The sequence below is a fragment of the Camelus bactrianus genome, chromosome 14 (genome assembly GCF_048773025.1).
Source record: "Camelus bactrianus isolate YW-2024 breed Bactrian camel chromosome 14, ASM4877302v1, whole genome shotgun sequence".
In the NCBI taxonomy this organism is placed as follows: domain Eukaryota; kingdom Metazoa; phylum Chordata; class Mammalia; order Artiodactyla; family Camelidae; genus Camelus; species Camelus bactrianus.
In genome coordinates, this window is record NC_133552.1 from 1,074,734 (window position 1) to 1,097,523 (window position 22,790).

At 47.1% G+C, this 22,790-nt stretch overlaps 1 protein-coding gene across 5 annotated transcripts in view; it reads right to left on the minus strand.

The window, feature by feature from the left end:
• XPO4 (exportin 4) overlaps positions 1–22,790 on the minus strand; it is a 102,773-nt gene that overhangs the window by 52,034 nt on the left and 27,949 nt on the right. For 3 of the 5 annotated variants that reach the window (XM_074377881.1, XM_074377879.1, XM_074377880.1), the window contains exons 3-6: positions 18,496–18,637; positions 14,572–14,710; positions 5,327–5,443; positions 4,435–4,588 (exon numbers count right to left, since the gene is read on the minus strand). In XM_074377881.1, coding sequence (XP_074233982.1) covers positions 4,435–4,588; positions 5,327–5,443; positions 14,572–14,710; positions 18,496–18,637 — 552 coding nt within the window. Of the gene's footprint in view, positions 1–4,434; positions 4,589–5,326; positions 5,444–14,571; positions 14,711–18,495; positions 18,638–18,744; positions 18,898–22,790 lie in introns of those variants that run through there. The other 2 variants (XM_074377882.1, XM_074377883.1) reach the window with 2 other exon arrangements.

The following is a 22,790-nucleotide window of genomic DNA, read 5'->3' on the forward strand; positions in this document are numbered from 1 at the left end:
AGACTGCGGGCAGCAGGGTGACAGGGCAAAAGCAGGGGCCCAGGTCCCTCTGGGGGGCCGCCGGGAGCTCGTGCATGCTCCCGCTCCTGTGCTGGCTTCATCCACGTGAGGAGTCGGCGGGCTGGGGAGGAGCACACAGACAGCACAGCCTGGTGGGCCCAGCGAGCAGCTTGGCGGCCACCCCGGCCCCTCGGCAGGAGCGGCGCGGGCAGCCCCAGGCGGCTGCGGTGGGAAAGCCAGGGCCAGAGCAGACACAAGGACCACCAAGCTAAACGAAGCAATTTTTTTATTTTTCATAACTCCTTTATAGGTAGTACGTGGTTCATCACAGTCAACCACGACCTGAAGGGACGACCCCCAGAGAGCCCTTCCTTCCAACGGCCCCATGGCAGAACCTCCCACAGGATGGCCTCCTGGTAAAGGGGGACCGTCCCTGGAAACATCCCTGGAAAACACACACGCTACACTTCATACCCAAGTAAGGACCTGGCCGATCTACTTTCTCATTAAAGTGCACAATACTAGTTATAAATAGAGAGAGAATTGTTGGGGGGGAATTCACAACACAGAGGATTGAAAAAAAGTCTTCACGAGCGCCCCACATGGTTTCACAGTTCCATCAGGTGCTGATTTCCACCGCTTTGTCCCTCTGCTCTGGAACAAACCTGGACCTCGCACTTCAGAGCTAAGAAACTTGGACCTGAAGGCAGGCGCCCCACCCTCCCTGCAGCTGGCCAGGGACACCTCAGCACCTCCCCACTGCCCCTCACGCCTAACAGCACACTTTCCATCCTAAATCCTGACTCCCTGCCCTCGGGCAGCAAACAGGTTCATCTCTCCTTAAGGCCCGGAACCATGGGATTTGGTCGCTCACTTGGCCCACCCCACCCCCACCTCTCACCGCGCCCACTCCCCCCACCTCTCACTTTCTACCTCAATGATGACCAGTCTGCTCCACTGCTGAGAGTAGCCTCTGCGACCCTCCCTCCCGCGGCCACTCACATAAACGACCTCCACATGACCATCTGTGCCCTGACTGCCGCCAGCAGCCTGTTTCCAGTCTCCCTGCACCACCCGCAGCGGGCACCATCTCTGCCGTGACTCTGCAACGCCCCCCGACACCCCGCGCCGGTTCCCCGCCGCCTCTGAGGCCTGTGCAGCCTCCTTGACTCTTCCTGGTTCTCAACACTGCTGCACCCAAAGGTCCTGACGCTCGTCCTCCCTGCTGCTCTGTGAAGGATCTCCCACTCCCTTCACTTCTATCTCCCAGAACCCCATGTTCACCCCCAATCTAACCTAATTGATTCATTACAAAAAGAAACAGCAACTTTACACCGAAAAGACTGGGCAGACACCACCTTAACCGAGTGATCACAGTGAACTCCCCCAAAGTCTGAGGGGTCTGGGGGCCACTTTCCTACCATTCCTACCAAGTGCGCAGGCTGCACGTCCTCATGGGGGGCATCCGACAGACAGACCCAACAGAGGGGCATTTCAGAAGTAACTGACTTATACGCTCCAAACGTGCCAAGTTCACGAAAGACAAAAAAAGCTCGGGGGCTGTTTCAGACCAAAGATGAGTGAGGACAACTACACGCGACGTGCGTGAACACGTCAACCAGGGGCACTACCGAGACAACTAGCAAGCGTGAGGATGGACAGCAGGCCAGACAAGAGCAAAGGGGCAGTGACTTCGAAAGCTGTGCTGTAGTTTTATAAGACATTCTCCTCTAAGAACCACAGGAGAATTTCAAAATTCTTGATCCCAAGAAAACATATAATGACGTATTCAGGGATATATCTCGGTACAACGTCTGCAAGTGCTCTCAAATGGCTCAGGAAGAAATGTTTAAACATACACACACTCTTAAACGGGGGGGGGGGTGTGTACAGACAAGAGAGAGCAAGAATAATAAATGGGACAAATGTTAACAACTGGTGAATCCTGGTAAAGGGCATATGGAATTCTTTCAACTACTCCTGTAGCATTTCCGTACTTTTAAAATTATATCAAAATAAAGAGATACAAAAAAGAAAGCAGATTACAAAAATTATGACTAGGAATTGATATTGATAACTGACTCATTTAACATGATACCATTCTAAACAATCAAGCGTATTCGATACAAAATACACAACATATTTTAACAAGGTCTACTTGCTAGTCTTTTGAAACCCTAGAAGACAAATCATATTTTAAAAAGACATCAACTTAACATATTATCAAGTTAAATGTGATCATTACGCCCTTTTCAAGGCACGAAACTAAATAATTACTCAATTCCTTCTCAGCTCAATGAATAACAGATCTCCAGTAACTGCCAAAATTAAAAATTAGGTCAGAACTGGGTTCCCAGAAACGAATTTTCTCAATTAGTACTGACAACGTAGCTTAGTTTAACCCCATTGCCAGGCTCCTTCCCCTACACTCGAAGCTGATCCACTTAAAGGAAGGACCACATAACGCAGTTCAGCCGGCCAACAAATGGCTCCAATGGGAACAGCTAGTCACAAGAGAACCCCATGAAACAGAATATTCTAAGTCAAGATCAAGATTTACCTTTCTTTAAAAAAGGAATTCTTCCCTTCGGCAACACTGTCCTAGTGCTTATCATTTTTAGATGACAGGTTTTCCAAAGCTTTATTTAAATAATTTATAAAAACATTTCGTGTGTGTATCTTTAGACAAATTCTGTTTCCAAACTCCTAGAATACTGTTTCCCTCTAAAACAGTCACTCTTCAGAATTGCATTCTCCTAAAACAGAGACTTTAAAATTGGCTACAATATATGCATGGTAACTTTCACTGATTTTTCCCTACATATATAATTGATGTTCTGATAGCTCCATATGGTCTGTTACTTTTTAAATCTGTCTCAAAGTTTCTCAACATATTTCTTCTACTTTTTCTCCCCCTAACAAAAACTGGAGCAAAAATTAGACTCCAACACTCGAAGGGAGAATCTTTACAAAGGCAGGTCTAAGAAAATATTTGCCCCTTTAACAACCAAAAAGAATATGTTGAAGATACAAAATTGATCACTGGGAGGAAGACAGATGGAGGCTGGGGCAGGAGAGGAGTTGGTTAACCCCGAGAGCTCTGCCCTGCACGGTGTCGTGCTCACCAGGACCACCTTGGGGAACTCGGGGCTGCGTCGGAGACGTGTCACCCTACACAGCGTCTCACAGCTCACTTTCTATTACAGGAATGTATTAGCCTGAAAACAGAAGAACGAGTTACCTCCCACCCCACCCCTTAAAACCCCACAATTTCACCAGCCACAGGGAATTCGCTCATACCCACGCGCGTCAGGGAAGCAGCTCTTGGCTCGGCTGGAAGGAAGCTGAGTCCCGTCCTACATCTTGGAAATGGCTGAATATCTAAGTTCTGTTGGCTTATCATCTGCCTTTTTCTCCCAAAAAGGCCCCTGTACCCCAGAGAGCACTGACTAAAGATGGCCAGAGCGGGTTAAATTACATTTCCTGGAACTTCCTACACTGTCAGGAGCTCATCAGACCCGGAGGGAGGGCGCATGACACAAGCAGCCGTGACAACATCCACCAAGGACACGGCTGGGGGCTCAGTGAGCAGTGGACACTCCTGAGTGTCAGTCCATCCACCCACAATCCACATCCCCGTTTTACATTTGGAGAGACTCAGAGAGGGTAAGTGATCTGCCGGAGAGCAGCCAAAGCCTGGCCTGGGTCCTCCCGCCCCAGCGCTCCCACACACGGGAAACCCGCCCCACGCTGCACTTGCAGCCCACCAAGGCAGCCACCGTCCCCGAGGAGCAGACCGGCAGCTCTAAGCCGCGGGGCCGCGTCCTGACGCACAGGCTTCTCCACCTCAGCCAGCGAGGAAGCGGGCGCTTTGTAGCTATAACAGAGCCCGCTCAAACTTAATTCCTACCACTAATGAATAATTCGGTAGAAAGGAAATTTTCGTATTTTTACACCGGTAAAATTCTTTGAAGAGTAAACATCTTGTTACATTATCTACACTTGAACAATATTGTAATCCACAAAGAGCAAATCAGAGAACTCCAAATCAGCCTTAAGGAAAGTCTGTCAAAAATTGAATGTAATTATGTTACAAGGAGAAAATGATTCAGCTTCTTGATAAAAGTGCACTTCTCAACTTTTCCCCTTCTCACCTACGGAACATTGCTGTACTGCAATTAGCAAATGCCCCACTGTCCACTAAATGTCTTGATTTATTCAACCCTCTTCTAGAATGGTGTAAAAGAAATTTTAAATTTTCTAGGTAGTCCACTGCACACTGTGGTATTACAAAAGAAATTAAAATTCCATTTCTAAAGAAGATTGTTACTTTCTTTCAAAAACATGTTTTAGAAACCTGCAGAGATAAAGTACTTTTAGCCATAATTAAGTCATCTATGAAAAAAAACAAATTACTCAGTTGTTAAAGGATATAATTTGGAGGAAGAAAGTTCCAGCTCAAGACTTGGTTGGCGAGAGCAAGGTACCGCTGGAAAACTGAAGACATCTGAGCACTGAGGGTCTCCCGCCTGCTGAACTCCTGCAGGACCTCAACAGTTAACATGAAGATCTGACGAAGGTCTTCTTCCTAAAGTCGATAAAGCACAAATATTCTTCTATCGAAAGCTTATTCAAAATACATCCTTTTTAGAACCATAAAACAAAACAAACGAACAAAAACCTTAAAATTTCCGATGGAAAACATTATTTCTCTAAGAGCATTTTCCATTGTAGGCCTGCTCTTACTTCACACTGCAGAATGCTTTTCAAGTGATGCCGGTTTGAACTCATTTACGGTAATGTAAGTGCTGTTCCACAGAGAAGCAAGGCCCCGACACTGACTACTACGGAGATGAAGGGGTCGGCTGCTCTAGTGCAGAGCCCTTGGATTCAAACCAGTGCCTTCACATAACTCTACTTCAGAGCCAAACAATACACACGAAACAAAGAGCCCACACCATCTGCAATAACACTTAAATACACAGCCCTGCTCGGCATTCTGCCAGGCCTATTTTTAAGGCCAGCAGAGTCCCACCAATTGAGTTAGTTCTATCTAAACACAGTAAGAACAAAATTAATAAACTAAGGCTCCTAAGAGTGGTATGTCCTTTTTGTTTTGTTTAAGGACTAGAATTAAACAAATAATCATAAGCCGTCAACTGTGTTCATCAAACCTACCACTTTACTGTACCTCCTGAAATCACAACACAAATCTCCCAGTACAGACTATCATTCAACCAGATCAAATATGCGTTCTCACACCAGCAGAAACAGAGTAAAAGTGAACGGTCTAATGATTAAAACAGAAGAATAAAAATACCAGTACCTGGAAAACTCTCTTGCAGTTGCCATGGAATTCCATGCTCAGTCCAATGTTGCTAGTTTTACTGGAACTTGAGAACTCACTCAACAGTGCAGTCAGAATAGAGCACGCCAGAGTTTGCTGTAAGTGTTTGACAACAAACAACCGTGAGGCATTATTTCTCCACTGCTGTGTTTCAGTGCAGTATGTGTTCAAACACAATAAACATTTCCATCTTTAGATATTCCACTGTGTCTTCAGATCTTATACCTACCAGCCAGAAAATCAGACAGGACAAGATTAACTAACTCTCCTTTTCAAGGGGTCTCGAAATTGTTAACAGTGTCTCCTCAACTCCAGTCACACAAGCCCGTGAGACTTGAACTCAAGACACACTCCTCCTCAAGCACAGGGTATAAATGACACTTTGAGATGATCAATATTTAACGTATTATTTCATTTAGTTCACACGACAATCCACATCCCCATTTTACACTTGAAAGAAGTGAGACCCACAGGGCACGTAATGAAGGCCAGCTGAGATTTGAACCCAGGTCTGTCTGACTCCATGTTCTGATGTCCGTAAGATGTATTTCCAAACAGTGAAAAGTGAAACAGATTTTATAGTCCCCAAAAGAGTAACCAGCTAGTACTCCAAAGGTTTTTAAACTGAAAATGAAGACTTTCGTTCCCAATGGCTCTATCCAACAGGCTCCTGATATTAATCCAATGCTTCTGTTCATAGACTATTTAGACTCAAGGTGCCACAGACAGAGAGGAAGCAAGTTACGCTGGCAAGTTTCCAGGGGCTGGACAGAAATATGCACACTACCTCGGAACAAGCGAGATTAAAGTCAGGACGGCACTATTCATGCAGGCCTGCCCGACAGCTGAGCTGGGGCCTGCCGCCCACCAACTGCAGCGTCTCTGCTCAGAAATGCCTCTGATGTCAGCACCTTGACCCTGCAGACGCTCATCTTGGCAAATCTCAGCAAATACACATAAAATTGAATTCCTAGAGATTAGCATGAGTGGGCATTTGTTGACAGCGAAGCGTGGATGCACAGGTGACTAATAAGCTACTTGTCTGTTGCTGTGTATGGCTAAAAGTTCCCTCTAAAGATGTAAAAGACAAATAATTAAATCCTACTTACCTCTTAATTTTGACTAAGAAAAGTATAACGTATACTTAATATTTATGGATGGCACACTAGCCCAGAGATTAAAGCAGTTTCTCAGAACTTTCCACACCAGGAAGCCCTACCGGTACAGAAAAGATGCAACACCCCCTCGGCGCCCAGTGGGGTGAACAGGCCTGGCTGCTTCAGCAGTGACACGAGCCCTCTCACCACAGCTAGATTAGCCTCTCACACACACACACACACACACACACACACACACACACACACACACACACACAGTGTGTAGCTGCACCTCAAAACATACATTTGCTTTAATGTTAAAACATCCCCTTCTATCCCATCTCATCCCAGACCCAGGCCCCCGCACAGAACAGTTCACCACACGCTCACCCCACCTGACTGCCGAAAGGTCCTGGACACGCGGCAAGGACAATCCCCTCCATTTTTTTTTTTTTTTTTTGTAATTAACAAAATCGCTTTCTTTTAAAATGGTGATCAATAATTGAAGTGCCAGCAATGAAAAGTTCATAGATATACTGAAGTAACACTGGCCTCAACCCTGAACGTAGTTTTTAAATACAGCAAGGCTTTGGTGGGGAAAGTAGTATTAAACTCAAATGAATGAAATTCAACAGGAAAAGTTAATTCACAAGGATGGATTCTGAAAATTTTTCCACATATGTTTTGTTTTTTCCCTATCCTTTCTAAAGACTTCAGAGAATAAAACATTATGAACAGACACCTAAATGTTTGAGAAAGTGTGTCTTACTTAAAAAGAGAATTAATTTTGGAATGTTAGATGAGATAATCTATCGAAAACAGAGTTCATCCCACAACTGACATGAAAGCAGGTAATAAAAACAACCCGGGGGAGGCACAGCTCAGGGGCTGAGCACCTGCTCGGCACTCAAGAGGCCCTGGGTTCGATTCCCAGCACCTCCATCCAATCAGTAAATGAACCTAATAACCTCCCCCCCAAAATAAAATTTTTAAATGATAATAAAACAACAAAAACCAGATGTACTCATTAAACACAAACTTATCATTCTTCCAAATAAATTATCTATAACAGTTCTACGCAAGTAATTTGCAACTTGCCCCAAACTGTTTTTCAGTACCAAACTATATGGCACCACAAAATGGCATATTTTTAAACTATGACCATATTTAAATTTTTAGTAACACAATTCTACTTAATGGCTGAAACAACATGTGCACACAACAAAGCTCTACTTTCAGGTGAGATAAACGCTGGCCAAGTTTCATGCCCGTGTCTGCGGTCAGTGAGCAAAGGAAAGGCTCAGGAACAATGAAAGGGGAGGCCTGTCCCGCAGTGACCAGGCCCAGAAAAAGGAAGGGCTCTCAGAAGCAAAGGCCTCCCCTAGCTACAACTCCATCACAGACAAGGAGCCCTTGGGGGACAGGACTGCTTCTGAGGTGGAGCAGTTAACGACATCCCGCCACGCGGCGAACTTCCGCGCTAGTGATGCAAAGGAAAGCACGTCTTGGTACGCAGTAAGAGCAGGGCACGCTCTTGTCCTGGACTTAGCTTACCGAACATGAGAATATTTTGTTTTTAAGTAACTTTTTCTTCCTACAAAAATTACCATCCAAAGGTTAAGTTATTACTAAACTTTTGTTTACAGCTTTGCAATTTTTAAACGCAATTATACAATATTTATTATAATACTGTTACTATCAACCCAACGTATTTCGTATTATACTTTTCCTCACACTTACGAAATAAAAAGACAAGCTTTCAAAGACAAATGTATTCTCACCAAATTTACCACTCAAAGACTTAAGAAATACAGAAAAATAAAGTGTGCAGCATGGTTACAGGTATGGCCACACATCAGATATCCTGGCTTAACCTCTCCTAAAATGACCAGCTTTTAAAGAACAAAAATTCAGTAAGATATTGCCATCACTAAAATATACCCAGTTTAATGGCTCCTCCATATGGAATCCCTGTAAGGACTTGAGATGAGCTTCGTAAACATCGCTCACACTACACACCACGGCTCCGAGGCACCAACTGGACAGAGCTCCCCGGAGGGTGATGAGTATTAAGCACTGGCTGTACATTAAGAGAGGAGAGCCCTAGGCCAAGCGACAGAGCACCTCTCGAGGAATGACAAGCACTTGGTGTGTCCAAGACTCATCACCCCGTCTGTTCACTCCTTTTCAGCACCAACTACCCATCACACTCACTGAAGAGCAGGGGCCGTGGGGTGAGGGAGTCCCAGGGAGAAAAGGGGAAGCTCGCTCCCAGGACAGAAAACCAGAGGGCAGGGGAGAGGCATCAGTGAGCTTCTGTCGTCCTTACAGCTGGGGAAGGCTCCTGCCTGCCGCCTCGGGCTCCAGGTCCACTGGCCACCCCAGTGCACCGTCGCCCCGCTCCCCCATCTCAGCACCTCTGCCTCGGGCACGGACAGGGCTCGGTTTTATTTCTGTGCTACGGACGGGGCTGCAACACTCCAGAGGGGCAGCGAAAAGAGTGGCGGTAAACTCTCTGGAGTGTGACTCTCCCTGAAACCAGGCCGCAGCTGACCGACCGACTCGTGAGCAAGACACTCTAAGACTATCCTGTGCACCAGGATTCGACATTAGTACAAACCTGAGACTTCTAAGAGCAGTGCCTCATGTATCCAAGATCATAAAGAATTAGGTTAATATCTGTTCATTTTCCAAGCGCAGCCAGCAAACACTTTTAATGAAACTTATTTCACATAAAATTGTCTAAAAGACGTGTTTCTAAGGCAATGACTAGACAAAGTGGTAACAGAGAGGGTATGTGGAAGCTACATAAACTCCCAGGGCCCCGGTCTCGCCCTGTGATGCAGCCGGGCTCTGCGGCCTCCGAGGCCTCCATCTGCCCACGGCCCTCCCCGGCCATCCTGTCTGCCTGCCACGCGCTGCGGGTGGCCATCTGACCAGCACTAACAAACAGTCCTAAACTGACAACTTACATTTTCAGTAAGTCAGAAAACAAATAGTAATATTTATTAAAACTACATGCCAAACAAGTTCTAACAGAAGCACCCTGCACTACCCTTTCTGTGGTCCAGTACCAGACTCCGACCGTTCAGATAAAGGAGTCAGGAAACCTGGGCTCTGAGAGGCCGCGATTGACCACTTCAAGTCCCTGAGGGCAAACCACTTCATCTGTCTGGGCCTGGGGTTTCTCATCTCTGCACTGCAGAACTCACGTGTGCCCTAAAGCACGCACACCAGGCAGTGCGGTCGGAGCCCGGGCGAGCGCAGCAGAGGCTCTGATGAGCCATTGTCAGAAAAGTACCCTGTGCTGGCTTCTCCAGGACCACTTCTGGATTGCTACCTACATTCCACCAAGATGAGCTCTCAATGGAAAAAACAAAGCCAAAACTGAAGCCGCAGGAGAGCAACGGAGGCGGCACTCAGCACCGCGGCCTGGACTGCGGGTCAGCAACCCGAGGGACGGGTGTGAGATGCGTCCCTGCTGTTTCAGCTGCTGACGAATCTCAAGGAGAAAATGTCAGCATGTAAAACAAGTGGAAGAACTTCAGGGAGGTCTCAAGGACGCGAAGGAGGCTAAGGTTCCTTTCACTCAAATACTGAAACTTCCCAAGTCAACTCACTGGCTAACCTTAAGTAACTGCAGCCTCGCACCAAAAGCCTCAGAGCCACACCAGTTTCCAGGAAAAGACACGAGCTTCCTGACAGCGAAGCGACACCGCCCCGAGGCTCTCCAGCTCACTGTCAGGAGAACAAGACGCCCAAACACTAACCCCAGCTGACGAAGTACAACGCTCTTGCTCTGAGAGGACTCTGTCCTGTAACAGCCTGGCTCTTGCCCCAGGGGCCTGACTGCCAAGAATAAACTTCATGAAAGGCCGTCGCACACAAAGCGGCCTCCCAGCTGCCCCTCAGAGCAAACCTCAATGAGACCTGTGACGAGAGAGGTTAAGCTGCCACCACGTCCAGGGCGGCACTGCTGCGGCCGCGGGAATTTCTCACCCACTTCTCTCCAGCACCGCAGAGAGGAGGAAAGGAGGCCTAACGCTGAATTAAACAGCTCTAAGAGAGGCTTAACTGATGCCTACCGCTTTCAAAGGAAACAGATTACGAATTCAGCCTAAGCATTAACTGAAATAAGAACTTCAGCCACCTTCCTTAGGAAGCGAGGTCTCCGTATCTATCCGTCCCCAAGAGCAGAGAGCAGGTCTGACTGCTGCAAACTGAGGGGAAGCGAGCAAGGAGGAGGACAGCCCGGGCTCAGGCAGGACACAGCCCAGAACCGAGTCACTGGACAAGAGTCACCCCAAGAGCCCAGCGCTGTCTAAAAGCACAGTCTCCTCAGGAAGCAGCTCCAACTGCTGGTAATCTGTTTTCTTAAAGCGTTTTCAGGGAAGTTACTGCGTGCACAGTTTTCGCTCACAGGTCATGCATAAACACTTCCTTCTGACTCTCAATTCTCGAGCTGCTTGAAAGAGACAATGGGTCTCTGAAGACAGGGGGTGGGACCACGAGGGAGACCAGCACTCGCTGGGCGCCTACTAGGCGCCGGAGGCTGCCTCTCCTCTCCCAGGCATGGATATTAGCATGTTTCCTCCACCTACTAGTAAACCAACACCTAGAGAAGTCGAGCACAGTCTGTTCAAGGCAGGTAGGTAGTAAACCTGAGCCAAAATCACAATCAGCGCTGTATGATGTTACACTGTCCCTAAACTTACTTAAATGAGCACAGGGGACGCAGGGACCACCAAAGCCTGCACTGGGAAAGCAGGAGGGCGGGCAGAGTGCATGCAGTTTCTGGTCAACCAGCCTGATGGCTGCATCAATCCACAAGTGTGGGGGGAATAATTCATGAGAGAAAACCATAGTCAATTATCTCTTCACTTCAAATCTCTCTTAAAATCACCTTTATAAAAAAAGCTTCTAGCCAACATTCTATCAATGTTCTGATTTTAATCATTCTACTTTCTTACCCAACTTTTAAACCTGCCTCACTGCTACTCACGTCTCTGAGGATAAGAAACTCTTCAGTAAATTCCTGAACCACTCCCACAAATTCTAACAGTCTGGGAGGAAGACAGAGAGGAAGATACACTAAAACGTCTTCCTGGTCCCTCACTTTCCAGACCTGCTGACTGAGTGGGTCTCCAGGCTGCAGGACGAGGACGACAGGGCCCTCGGGGGCGCGGTGAACTTGCCGCGTAAACGCAGGAATACTTTCTGAGTTCAGTGTTTCCAGTGTGGCCACCAAGACAAATCCATCCAGCAATCTTGAGACTAAATTCCACCTCCCACTACCGACTTACTAGTGCAGAAGTTTGTAACCCTGTTAAGTAGAAATTTAACTTAAAAAAATTCTCCCTGCCTTGGAATATTTCATGAGGATATTAAATTCATCCTCTGCTCTCCAAGTGTACGCGCTGTGAGCAGGGCAAAACCTCTGTAACTAACAGCTGCATCTGTTCCAGTCGCTCTCGGAACATCAGTCACTCCACTGGCTCAAAAAAGCCAACTGCCAATTGCCCTGGGCCTGCTTTCTGCAGTGGGTCGAGTTGCCCACGGGAGACAGTCTTCAGGGTGCTCGCCCCCGAGGGTGGGGCTCGGACCCCTTGCCCTCAGCGTCCCGCCACCGAGAAGCCACCCGTGCGAGACGAGAGGAGGGCAACACCAACATCCCGGCCAACACGCCCCCCCAAACTAGCAGCCATGAACGCACAGACCCCAGAGCTCCTGGCTAAGACCCTGGTTAAGTTGAATCCTGGCCACGTCGCAGTGAGCTGGATGCCCTTTATTGCAGGTCATCAAACGAAGCAACACGTCCTTAAGCAGAACCTGCGATGTGAAGGGAACCTGACTCAGAGCAATGGGGGCCAGGGCACTATTTTCAAGCAGCAGCGTCAGTTCGAAACCTTCCTCTGCTCGCTCTGGCGAGCCCCAGCTCCCCTCATTTTCCCGCAGCCCCCAGGCTGCGCACGCGGCCGTCAGTGAGTCAGCCAAGGCTCACAAACCCTGCAACACACAGCACTCACACGGCAGGGCAGACAGCCCCAGGGCCCAGCATCTCAGAGCCAAGCTCCTGTAAGACACCGGCGGCTGTGGCTGCGGGGGAAGCGCTCTGCGCGCAGGTGATGAACACCAACCATTTTCACCCCAAAACTTTTAAATGGCGTCTTATCTGGGGACTCTTTTCAACAGAGCTCCTCACTACATAAAACAAAGCCAAAATAACTCAGAAAATGTAACGTGGGGAGGGTGTAGCTCAAGTGGTAGAGCTCATGCCTAGCATGCACCAGGTCCTGGGTTCAATCCCCAGCACCTCCTCCAAAGATAAGTAAGCAAACCAAATCCCCCCAAAAAAAAATTTTTAAAAGAGAAAAAAAAATGTAATGATTCAAACACGCACATTTGTGAAGTTGTCAGTTTTATATAAACAACTAAATTTTACAAAACTATGGTTAAGTGAAAGGGACAAACTCCAGCCTTGAGACTAGAAACGCACCGGAACTGCCCTGTCCAGTGCGGCCGCCAGGAGCCGCCTGCGGCTATCTGGACTGAAATAAAATGCAATTACAATCAAACAAAGAAAAAGTCAGTTCCTCAGTCACACCAGCCACATTTCAAATCTCAAAAGCAGCATGTGGCCAGTGCAGTGACCACACGCTGGAGAGTAAGGACGTGGAACATCTGGATCAACACAGAAAGTCCTAGTGGACGGCACTCCTCTCAGAGGAACTCTGCCACAGGAGTGGCACAGGACACAAAAGCCACAGCGTCCAAAATCAAAATAAATTCTGTGTCTTGTTTGTGTGGGGTTCACTAGTACACATAACTGCCACAACTCACAGAAGTGTACATTCCAAATGGATGCAGTAATGCATGTAAATTATTCCTCAATAAAGTTGATAAGGAAAAAAACAGACACATGACCACTGGCAAAGTCCAAAGGGAAGGCAGCCAGCACTCGGTATGCACAGGGTCAGTGCCAGCCAGAGCGGAGGCTCATGTGTGTGGGTGAGGGGTGCGGGGGGAGACCTGAGCCCCTGCAGGAGGAAGGCGGCAGCACATGCAGCCCTCCTAAAATGCACCGCTACATCCCAACCTCAAACTGCCAAGTAAACTGCACAGATTTCCAGGATCACCCCACTCACTGAAGGGCCACTTGAGAGAAAACTCATAAAGAGCTGTAAGATGCACAGCCTCACACAGGTATCTTTTAAACGAGCAAAGAAAAACTGGGAAAGGGAAAAAACTACCCAAAGTGTTTAAAGATACAATACCTGAGCATCAGAACAGCCAGGTACTGCCAACCCTAATTCTACATGAGTTAAACTATCACCCAGCTGATAGAAGTCAACAGTTCTGGGGGGGAGGGTGCAGCTCAGTGGCAGAGCACATGCTTATTAGCACGCACAGGGCCCTGGGTTCAACCCCCAGTCCCTCCAGCAAAAATAATAATAATAATAATTAAATAAATAAACCTAATTTAACCCCCTCAAAAGAACAAAAAAGTCAACAGTTCTAACCAAGAATCACAGCTGGTCGCTGACACCAACCCCAGGCCCTCCTGCTTCTGACAGAGTGGCCACTACCAGCCCCGCTCCGGACAGACTAGTTCTCACAAGGCAGACAGCAGCCCGCACGAGGAAAGCCAATCAGGCCCCCAGAAGACCCGGGCCAGAGCGAGAGCCCCCGCCCGATCACTGCAACATTCAGCCACTCCCACGTCGGGCATCACTCTCCACTCTACTCAAGTAGGTCCATTACCACCAGGAGCTGCCACAGGTTTATTGAAAACGGAGGGGAGTGTCCAACAGAAGGGAAATGGTTAAGAACATTGTGGCATATTAGTTAGGACATTTTACACCATGAAATATGATCATGAAAACTACATGAGGTTTGTGAACTTACGGTGATGAACACTGGTAACATGGGAAAACAGAACCAAAGGGAACAGCAGAGTACACTCTACAGTATGTATACGTATAAACAAGGACTGGAAGAAACACAAACAAGCGGAAACGGCTTGGTTTCTCAGGCTGTGCATTTTTCTTTCACGTAGACACCCAATGCTGTAACGGCATTTGTGTAACACAGTAAAACTTTAAACATTGACAAAGGTAGCACACTTACCACAGTGGGGCTGCCACTGCTTATCAACTGGCTGACTTCATGAAAAATGCTTTTGCAGTCAATTGATTTATCTAACGATCCTCGTTTTACAATTACTGCTACTGCTAATAGAATCTGTTCCCGAACATACTTTTGGAGGCTGTAAAACACAAAAATCATTGTGAAAACTTTTACATAAATCCAATATAAGAAAACTCCCAAATTTCTCACTGTGCCTGAAACTATAAGAACACGGCTTACACCTAAGGGTGGTATGCCTACCAGCTATGCCCTGACTCCAAAGCCAGAAGACCTGGGTTCGAATCCACACTCCATTATTTACTGGCTATGTGACCCTAGGCAAGACAGAGCCTCAGTTTCCTCATCTGTGAAATGGGGATAACAGTAACAGGGTTGTCACAAGAATTAAATATTCTTAAAAGCCCACCCAGTGCACACTAAGTACCATGTAAGTGTTAGCTGCCTCAGGCAATGTTCAGTAGCTGTAAGTCAGTTCACTGAGAGCCAGAGTAAGATGCTACCAATTAAGACATAAATTCTGACCCAACATCCATCTTCAACCAGTAGTATAATCTTAAATCTGTTCTCTTTAACATGAAAAGGCAGCACGCTAGCTTAAGATACAAAATTATGGAAACAAATTCTTAAAAACTTGTAAATTTTCGTATGTCAACTCCGTTCCTCAGCATGGCGGCAGAAGCAAGTCTCAAAGGGAGGAGTTCTGCAAAGCCCTTTAGACCACAACGGCTTTCCACAAGGGGTCCTCAAAGCAAGGCTCAGAAAACACCGCCCTGAACTTTTTAATGCAGCCTCTAAACTGCCACAAAGATGCGACAACCATGTACCCTTGGGATAAAACCGGAATTCCTCAACCTGGCTTATGAGCAGTGGACCCAGCCCAGCCTTCCGGGACACTGCCAGGCCACCAGCTCTCCCACCCAACTTCTAGCAGTGCTTGCTTTTACTCTGAAGAGTGTCCCCATCTGGACATAAACGATATGGCCACCCGCCTCTAAAGCCCCTCACGGCCAGGCACCTGCTCCCCTCGCACCGCAGTCTGCGTCCACGCAAAACTGCACCATCACAGTTCCTTCAGTTCCGAGGCCGATGGCCTCCAGGCCCGAGTGGCTGTGTGCTTGGCCAGGACTGTGCCACCCCCGCAGAGATGCTCCTGTGACAGCCCCTCTGCATGCAGCCGGCGGTCACAGGAGGGCTCCCATCACCACGGGTGTCCCGCTGTCCCTGCCAGACCGACTGGCTGCCATACTAAGCTCGTCCACGGTCACAGGCACTTACCAGACACTCACACACATGGACAAACGTGTCATGCTCTGTCACGAATGAAGAAAAATGGGAGGCAGAGCTCAGTGGTACAGCGTGTGCTCACTGGGCACAAGGTCCTGGGTTCGACCCCCAGCACCTCCACTGAAAAAAATAAGTCAATAAATAAACCTAACACCCCTCCCCCCAAAAAAAGAATGAAAGAAAAAAATACTCTTTCAAAACACAGACGTGAAGGATTCACTCTGCAAGTGAATGCAGAGGCCCCACACTGGGCAGGGACGCAGCCGGCCAACCGGAGTCTGTGGCCCTGGGGGACGCAGCGGCACCCAGAGCCCCGACCAGGCTCTGCGTCTCTCCACTGGCGGGAGCTACAAATTATCAGGAAAGCCTAACATTTATTGAGTGCTTGTGACCTGCAAGTCTCTATATAAACTAACTCACAAAGACACATTTAATCTCCACAACCTTCTTACTTAAGTACTATCACTGCCTCTCATTAACAGCCAGGAAATGGGTGCGCAGGTCAGGCAACCAGCCCGCGGTCGCGGGGCCAGAGCGGCAGAGGGGCGCTCCTGCACTCCACGCACTGCACTCCTGCCCCGCACTGCACTCCACGCAAACGTCATCACGCTGTGGGGGGAAACAGAAAAGAAAAAAACACCACGCATTTAATGGGAAGGACACGGCACCACGGACATGGGACCCACAGCACACTTCCCGCCGTACCCGCCTGCCTAGGCGGCCGGACGTTTCAACCCTGCTCCAACCCATTCTGTGGGATGTTCTACAAGGTGAAGACATCTGTGTCACGAAAGACCAAAAAAGGCAGAATGATTCTAGATGAAGAGACACAACAATTAAATACAACGTGTAATCTCTGGTTAAATCCTGGATCAAAAAAATAACCTATAAAGGAGTTGAAAAGGATATAAATAACCTTATTCGGACAACTGGGGAAATCACAACGCGAGATCAGAATTGTATCACACAATATGAACATAGCAATTTCATCAAGACTCTTGAGATCACCTCTTAGGAGGGGCCTGCTGAAGCACCACTGCCCCTGCAGCTCCCTGTCAGCTGGCTGGGGAAGTGCTGGCACAGACGAGAGGGACCAAACGTGACAGGACACTAACTGAGCCTCTGCCGGGGAAGGGCGTGCAGGCTCACAGTTCTGCTCTTTCAAAATAAGAGGTTAGGAGGAAATATGTAAGTGAACTATTTCAATGGGGAACCCTACAATCAACTCAAAACTATTACGGTGAGATCACTGTGGCTAACAGAAGCGCCCACATGCACGCACACCACCATCACCTGTCACGCACGTACGTCCAAGCCCTCGGCTCCGGGCGAAGTGCCCGTGGGGCTGGGCTGTGACACCGGAGCAGCCCCAGGGCAGGTTAGCACCACACCCAAGGGCTCATTAGACAAATTAAAACTCAGATAAAGAAGGAAAACCAGCATGAAGAGGAGGAAGGTTTGAAACGGGAGCAAGTTTTCCTTATCCTGGTAGAAATGGAAGGAGAAAAGCCCCTCCCCGACACACGTACGCCCACTCACCCACGGAGCACGTCAGCCACTGAACCCGGTGCTGTCACCCTTGGCTCTGTCTCTTGTGCACCTTTCCACAAGTAAAGCACTTACCACCACTTTGCCACACGCAAGCCTTGCCAATAGGTACTGTTAAGTATCATGGACCCGGAGGCTGATAGTGAAGGCAGCAGGGACAAAGGCTCAACAGTGTGCTCTGGCTTATTTTAAAAATTTTATGCATGTTTATCACCATCATTCGTCATTCCTAATTACCAGCATTTCTGACCCTGCAACTTTTAACTGAACTTGAAAATAATTATCTACCCCAAAAGTATTCAACTGCACACACACGATGTACATTGCCTCTTCCTAAAAAAAGCTTTGGCATTTAGGGGACTTTAAAAAAAAAAAGATACACAGTAAGTGAATTTCTCCCACAAGTTGTATGGCTAACAGTTTTCCTCATTGGTTTATGAATCATACAAGCAATGAAAGCACACAATCTTGTAAAATGTTTAAACAATACAATGTGTATAACGTAAGAAAACTCACTCTCACCCCATTCCTAAGCCTGATCCCCTCCCCAAAGGAAACTGTCAAAGAATCTGGTGCTTTCTCTTCTACAGCCGTTTCAGTGAGCATGTGCAGGCACACATCTGTGTGACTCGTGGTCTGTTACTGCGCCCGATCTCCCCTCGCCTGTCTGGGGTGCTCACCTATGTCTTACAGCACTCACCAAGAACAAAAAGCAGCACAAGTATAAAGGATTTTAAACTGAGTCAAAGATCAACTTATATTTATATTTTCTTTTTCTTTTCTTTTCCATTTAAGTAGTCAGTTTACAACGTTGTGTCAACTTTTACTTACAACCAAAATCTTCAGAATAGGACAGCCTTTTCAAAGGAATAAAATCCAGTGTCAGAAACGTAAATAAAAAGTATTATTTCACCAAAACAGCCTACAATCAGGTTGTATGACTTTACAAAATATGAGCCCCACATAGGGCCTAACCGTGTGCATCAATCATTGAAAAGCACAGAAAACCTCTGGGAAAGGGTAGGCCCAGCCAAGTACCCCCCCCCGCCCCCGCCCCGGCCCCGCACCTACTTGGGCCTCTGGAGGACGTAGGTCAGCAGGAAGGTGCGCAGGGACTCGACGCTGCCTTTCTCCAGGAGGATCCACTCCCGCACAACTGCCTCCATTATGGCTGTGGCCGCTTGGAACAGGACATAGTCCACCTTGCTTGTCTCTGGGGAGAAAACGAGACGCTCTCCTTACCAGCAGCTCATCCTGCCCTCAACGCTCTGCGGTTATTAATTTTAAAGAGAACTTTCAGACAAGGAAGGAGATGGTTACCTGGTCCTTTTTTATCCAGTGACCTTGCTCTAGCACCACAAAGAGGTTAGTTCCTCTCAGAAGACACCTCAGGCAGGTGGCAGCTAATCACCGATCACAATTTCACAAACTTTCCTCACCTCTCTTCAACTGTTACTTCCAAAGCATGAAGAACTAAAAAATAACACAGCTTTAAAAAAATAAAATAAAAATAGAAAGCAATCAGAAGATTTCCCGAGAGATTCTCACCCTGTGCAGAACAGAACTGTGTCTGCAAAGTGTCCACTAAACCAGGCTGCAGGCGTGACCGTCCGGGACGAACGGTGCCGCTGGGGCGCCTGCTTCAGTGGCTGCGCTTCCGCAGGGCGGCCCGCCTCCAACAGCACGTTCAGAAACAAACACAGTCATGTGCAGGGGCTTCTCCTCAAAATGTTACCAAAAAAAACCCAAAAAACAAAAAACAAAAACACCACCAAAAGTCACAGTTACACAGGGTGAGAAGTTCTTGTGAATTTTCTGATTGCAATACTGATCAAACCGAGCAAAGCCCCAAAGCTACACTTAGAAAAAGCCAGCTCTGACTAGCAAGTTACAGCATCTGAACTAGAAACTGAGTCAGAAAGGGAAAGAAATAGAAAATTAACATAGCAAAGAATCGTTTTACATTAATTTTCTATTTTTTTCTTTTATTTACCAATACCACTAAAATCAGTTTCCAAACAGCATAATAAAAAGGGAGAGACAGGCAAAATGAAGTCAAGGAACAGCGGAAATTTCCTGAAGCTCTAGAACACAACCACCATGTGAAACCCACAGGAAAGTCCAATTCAACTCCAGGGTATTCGCCAAGCTCGCTAGACAGGAGAAGCCGTGAGAAATACCTCCAGGCCCAGAACAGCACCTTCAAGAACATGTCAGAAGAGCATGAATATACAGTCAGGCACAGCACTCTCTCTCCCTTCCAAGCTCAGATCTTCTAAAAATCTTACAAGTGATCTTGACGCAACTGGCTATAAAAATGTGCAAGAAAAGGTGCGCCCCACACAAGCTCCAACCACATTGACGACCACATAGGAATTTTCAACATGTCAAAACTAGTAAGAGGAACCAATTTGAACCTTCATTTTTTCTTAAGTCTGATTAGTCCATGCTACTGTAACATGAATTCTGAACTCAAAAAAACTTAGAAACCTTAAAACACAGTGAATAAAGCAATAGATTCTAAAAATCTAAATCAATTATAAAAAGGAGAAAAAATAAGTGTTTTCTTCAAAGAGGACTTGAAACAGAAACCAGCTATATCTATTTAGCTCACTTACGGAGAAATCTTACTGCTTCATAAAGGAAATTCAAATAATCTCTTATTATAAACCTCTTCTTGAAAGAAAATGATAGTGTTTGCCTACCTTCATCTTCTACTACAATAGTCAACATTTTAAGGACTTGAAATGCTTAACCATGGATTTTAACAAGGAATCAAAATCTCAGGGACTCACAGAAGTTTAGAAATGCAACTCCAAAGATGACCTAATTGGACGCCTGTGTTTTACCGCTGAAGAAACAGATGCACCAAGAGACTGAGCGGAAACTGACGGCGGCAGGCTGGGCCACATCCTCCAGGTGACACGAACCCACCTTCGGTGCAGGTGCCAGTGAAGATGGCACCCGCAAACACTACTGCTTCTTGTGAGAATGAAACGTGCTTCTGTCTAATTCCTCGGCGCATATCCCAGTCTTTTTTTTTCTGCTCCCTCTTTTTTCCCCTGTGGGAGTCAGTAGGGGGACAATTACAGAAGCTAAGTGACACTGAGAAGTTTTCAAGAGACATCTGCTCCTTAGATACCTGTGGTATCAAATGAAGATCACTAAATTACTGCTCCCGTAAAAAGCTGTGAATCTTCCTAACCTAATAAACTATACTTCCTCATAAAAACTACTGCTGGCCTTCCTAACCTGCACTCACACGGAACAGAACTGTGCAACTGCGCGCAGGGCTCAGGGGCCCTCCCGCCGGCCACCGGGATCCCACACGTGCGGGAGCCTTACTCCTGCTCTCTGCTGTGTAGACGCTCAAAGTGGCAAGGTCTTCGTGAATAGCTCACAGTTCACCTAGAATTTCTAATACTTTTAGGGATGATTTTCCACTGACTAGGACAGTGTCTAGATGACAAATTAGCCCAGGCCACTTTAGCAGGAAGCCTTCACTTCCTACCACAGAAACCTTAACAATAACCATGTAAACAAAATTCACTTGTATCCTGTCAGTCATCTGAAACCAGACAGAGCCATAAAGACCAAGGTTCAAGGGAAGTGAGTGACCAGAGGAGGAGCACCACGCTCTGAGGTCCAGCGACCACACACCCGCGTCCAGCCTCAGGACCCTGTCCACACAGGGGCCACGTGAGCTGCACAGTGAGGCGTACGCACGCCAGCAGTCAGGGGTCTCAGGCCGATTCTGTTTTGTCTTGGTTACTTCTGAGATAAGAAACAAAAGAAATCCTCTTCTCCCTGAGAGAAGGGCAAGAGAAAGCTGCAAAGTTAGCTCCAGAAGTGCTGGAACAACACCTCGAGGTCTGGGGGCATTTCTTAACAAGAGCAGAACTCGCTGGTTTTTTTAAGAAACATGTGACCCTACACAATACCAGTAAATGCCTAAGTGCCAAAGGCTTCCACGGTGACGACGTCTCAAATTGCCCTCCGACAAAACGCACAAGCACGCGACACATGCGCACACACACATGCACACACACAGAGAAGAGCAAAGACACTGAGACTGGAATGAAAACCAAAGGCTAAGAAGAGAAAGAAATGAGGAAAAATGAGAAACATAACAAAACTTAAGTTAGAAGAATTTTAAGAGGCCAGCAAAGGGAAGCATCCAAGAGAAAGTCTCCTCTTTCCTCAGATCCATTCCCCAGACACTCTCTAAACAGCCCAGAACCCCGAAACAAGAGTGTGAAAATTCTGAATTGCGATCAACTGCCACGTGCATGAGAAGTCTTCTTAGAGGAATTAACCCTTCTGTGCTGGTGGCAACTGAGTAAGGAGTGCAAAGATTTCCTGTGAAGTTTAGATGTAAACATTAACGTAACAAGGGCTTTGCAGTATTTAACGATTATGCTTGTAACACGTGCACTCGACCGTTTAAATAGTTCACGTCTCAAAACCCAAACTGCTTTCAATAGCGAGGCTAAAACTAGCAATACCGGTCTTTAGAAATTTTTATCAGGGAGCCAAAAGTATTCCAAAGCAAGCTCAAATCATAACAAAGCAACAGTTCTTCATAAAATATACATACTCTTGAAAGGAGAGAGTGGGATAAACAAAAACACTCTGATAACATACTTATCACTTAGACAAGGACTCCCCGACTAGGACAGAAGTACAACTGAATCACGGCTGGAATCGGAGGCGATGCTGGTGGCCCTGGGAGTGCAGTTATGGCACCTGCCCCGAAAGCCAGACTCGGACCATCGGAGGTTCCTACGACCACTAATGCTGAAAAGCTTCAAGGCAGTAAGGATGAAAAGTAAGGCTCCCTGAAATTCTCTGTACTGATGTTTAGTAATTTAACACTGAGTTAAGTATTCTCCATGCATAAGATAACACATTTTCTTAGAGCCAGAACCAAATTCAACCAAGTATAAAAACTGACTTAAAAAAAAAATTCAAAACTGCCTCATTTAGAATTCAAGGTGGTTATTGAAACTGTTTCTCTGACGGGAAGATCGAACTCCTGGATGAGACAGAGCCGCCTTCCACGCCGCCACTCGCTCTGCGCATTTTTTAGGCACGCTGGATTTTTAAAAGGCCACTTGGAATGGGGAGACGGGGTCACGGTGTTGACTTTACTATTCACAAAGTGCCCTCCCACATCACTACATTTGCACCTCGCAGCATCTCAGGGTAGTCAAGTCCACTTAAGAAAAATGGTATCGTTACCCTCCATCACCGATGAACAAAAGGCTCAGAGTGGCCCCCCAAGCTGATGCAGGCAGCAGCAGCCCTGGTGCCCCAAGCCCAGGTCCCTGCACCCTCCCCTCCCCTCCGCCTCCCAGCCTTGCCAC